At 36.7% G+C, this 2,766-nt stretch overlaps 1 protein-coding gene across 8 annotated transcripts in view; it reads right to left on the bottom strand.

Annotated features, from left to right (window-relative positions):
- Positions 1-524: 524 nt before the first annotated feature.
- LOC103732159 (zinc finger protein 717) overlaps positions 525-2,766 on the bottom strand; it is a 21,738-nt gene continuing 19,496 nt past the window's right edge. For all 8 annotated transcript variants that reach the window (XM_029562310.1, XM_029562311.1, XM_029562309.1 and 5 more), the window contains one exon: positions 525-2,766. In XM_029562310.1, the coding sequence (XP_029418170.1) occupies positions 1,159-2,766 (1,608 nt within the window). In that variant the 3' untranslated portion in view covers positions 525-1,158.

Genomic DNA, 2,766 nt, shown 5'->3' with positions numbered 1-2,766 from the left:
GACTGCTCTGTGCTTCGTAGGTAGTGATCCCTGGCTTCTACCCACCTGATTACATTCATCAGGCCTCATCATCCATTTAAGCAAATGTCTTCAGACATTAGTCAAATGTGTCCTGACAGGCTACATCACCACTCATGTTTTATGTCTGGGAAATACTTAAACATTTTGTTTTATAAATTATATCTAATGTTTGTATAAAACTTGTATCCATATCCATAATACTTATACTGGTAAGTTTCTATTTATTTTAATTTCTAATATATATAATGGAAATACTATTTAAGGCTTGATAAATATCTTTTTTTCTTCAATGAGATACCCCTGTGTGATGAAGACATTCCCAAATATGATGTTTTTGGTCCACATTTGATTCTTCTAAAATTGATCTGGAGATGAAAAGATGGCAGTGCAGGTTTCTCTTCAGTATGAATGTCCTGACAAAATACATCTCTCCGAAAGACTATGCACATAAAATGAACTACCAATAGTGAGCTGTAATACAATGAAAACAGGTCACACTTGGGAAGCCTAAACACTGCAGATATTTATTTCTCACTAATGTAACCAAGTATAGGACACAGAGATAGAGATGCAAAGATCTCCATCTTTCTTCAATTAATTCTTAAATTCCAGTAAATTTCTCCCACCAATGTTTGCTAAAAATATCCTTAGGGTCACCTGCACTTCATTCTTACATGACACAGAAATTGGAAAGAACTCTTTGTCATTTTTAGGTTGCCAAGCCTAGAAGTACTGTTTATCACCTGGGTCCATATTCTTCCAGCAGAGCTCATTAATTGGTGATGGCCACAAGGGGAGCCTGAGAACTGCAGGTTGTGTCCAGAGATAAGAAAATGGTCTTTGGGACACATAGCTACAATGTCACTCAATATTTTTCCTTCATAAGAATTTTATGATGTTTGCTGATGTTTGATTTCTGAGAATATTTTTCTATAACTGTAAGACTTCTCTTATACATGAGGAGTCTGACACTTGCTGAGGTATGATACACGGTTAGTGGGTTTTCAACATTTATAGTCTTTCCCAAGTGAGTTCTCTAATGTAAACTGAAAGTGGTTTTAAGGTAAGAACATCTACACTACTCACTGTCATGTGGTTTCTTGCCTGGAGTACTTGATAGATTCTGAGACTTAAATGTCAGTCAAATGTTTTTCTGTATTCATTACCATCACAGATTTTCTCATGTCTGTGAGTTCTCTGATGCCTACTTAGGTTTGATTTCTGTGAAAAGGTTTTTCTACATACATTACATTCATAAGGTTTCTCCCCAGAATGAATTAACTCATGTACAATGAGAGATGATTTATAGCCAAACATTTTTCCACACTGAATACATTCATAGGGCTTTTCACCTGTGTGAATTCTATGATGCTTACTGAGGACTAACTTCCACTGGAATGTTTTCCCACATTTATTACATTCATAAGGTTTCTCGCCTGTATGAATTATCTGGTGCTTGTTGAGATAAGACTTGTTTTGGAAGGCTTTTCCACATTCTTTACATTCATATGGTTTCTCACCTGTGTGAACTTTCTGATGGGTTTTGAGGTATGACTTATTTTGAAAGGCTTTTCCACATTCTTTACATTCATGTAATTTCTCACTATTATGAGTTCTCTGATGCCTCCTGAGGTCTGACTTTTGGTAAAAGGCTTTTCCACACTCATTACATGCATAGGGTTTCTCACCAGTATGAGTTCTGTGATGCATATTGAAGTATGATCTGTTATGGAAGGTTTTTCCACATTCTTCACATTCATAAGGTTTATCACTCTTGTGAGTTCCCTGATGCATTTTGAGGTATGACTTCTTTAGAAAAGCTTTACCACATTCCTTACATTCATATGGTTTTTCACCTGTATGAGTTCTCTGATGCATTTTGAGGTACCACTTATGTTGGAAGGCTTTTCCACACTCATAACATTCAAAGGGTTTCTCCCCAGTATGAATTCTCTCATGTACAATGAGAGCTGACTTTTGCCTGAAGGTTTTATCACACTCACTACATCCATAGGGCTTTTCTCCTGTGTGAATTCTCTGATGGATAGTAAGAGAAGACTTAGTGCTAAAGGATTTCTCACACTGGATACACACAAAGGCTTGTTTATGTTTATGTAACCTCTGTTGAATTGTAAGGTCTAGTTTACTACTGAAGGTTTTCTTACTTTCAAGGTATTCAAAAGATTTTCTCCCTGACGATGCTTCTTGGTGTTTAGTGAGGCTATACTTTTTACCAAAAGTTGTCTTCCCTATCTTGGCAATGACATCTGACTTAACATAGGCTTGCCTATATTCATTATGCTTATGGGAAGCCAGCCCCATATGAAGCCTTTTATATGGAGTAACTTTTTGCAATAGCTTTGCCTCCTTTGTATCTTTCCCTTCTCCACTATATTCAAAATCCTGCTGCCCAGTTTGAATCTTGTGATGTTGACTAAAATGCTCAGGACACCTGAGAGATTTCCGTGTTACATGACAGTCATCAGACTGCTTTACAGCACACATGCCATTAGGTTCACGAGGGAGACATGTGTTGTGATATCCATTCACCTTCTCAGACTTCACTCCTGAATAGTTTCTATTATTTACAATGAAATTTGAAATTTTCATTGAGCACACATAAAAAGTGTTTTCTAATGCAGCTGTTTTCTCAGTTGCCATATTGTGGCTATCAGCAGTAACTTGCCACAAATGTTTGTCTTGAATTTTCTGGCTGGTCTCAACTGTGTCATTCATATCATGGAA

Source organism: Nannospalax galili, unplaced genomic scaffold, assembly GCF_000622305.1.
Source record: "Nannospalax galili isolate Female #2095 unplaced genomic scaffold, S.galili_v1.0 scaffold195, whole genome shotgun sequence".
NCBI classification, from domain to species: Eukaryota; Metazoa; Chordata; class Mammalia; order Rodentia; family Spalacidae; genus Nannospalax; species Nannospalax galili.
This window is presented reverse-complemented; position numbering and strand designations above follow the sequence as displayed.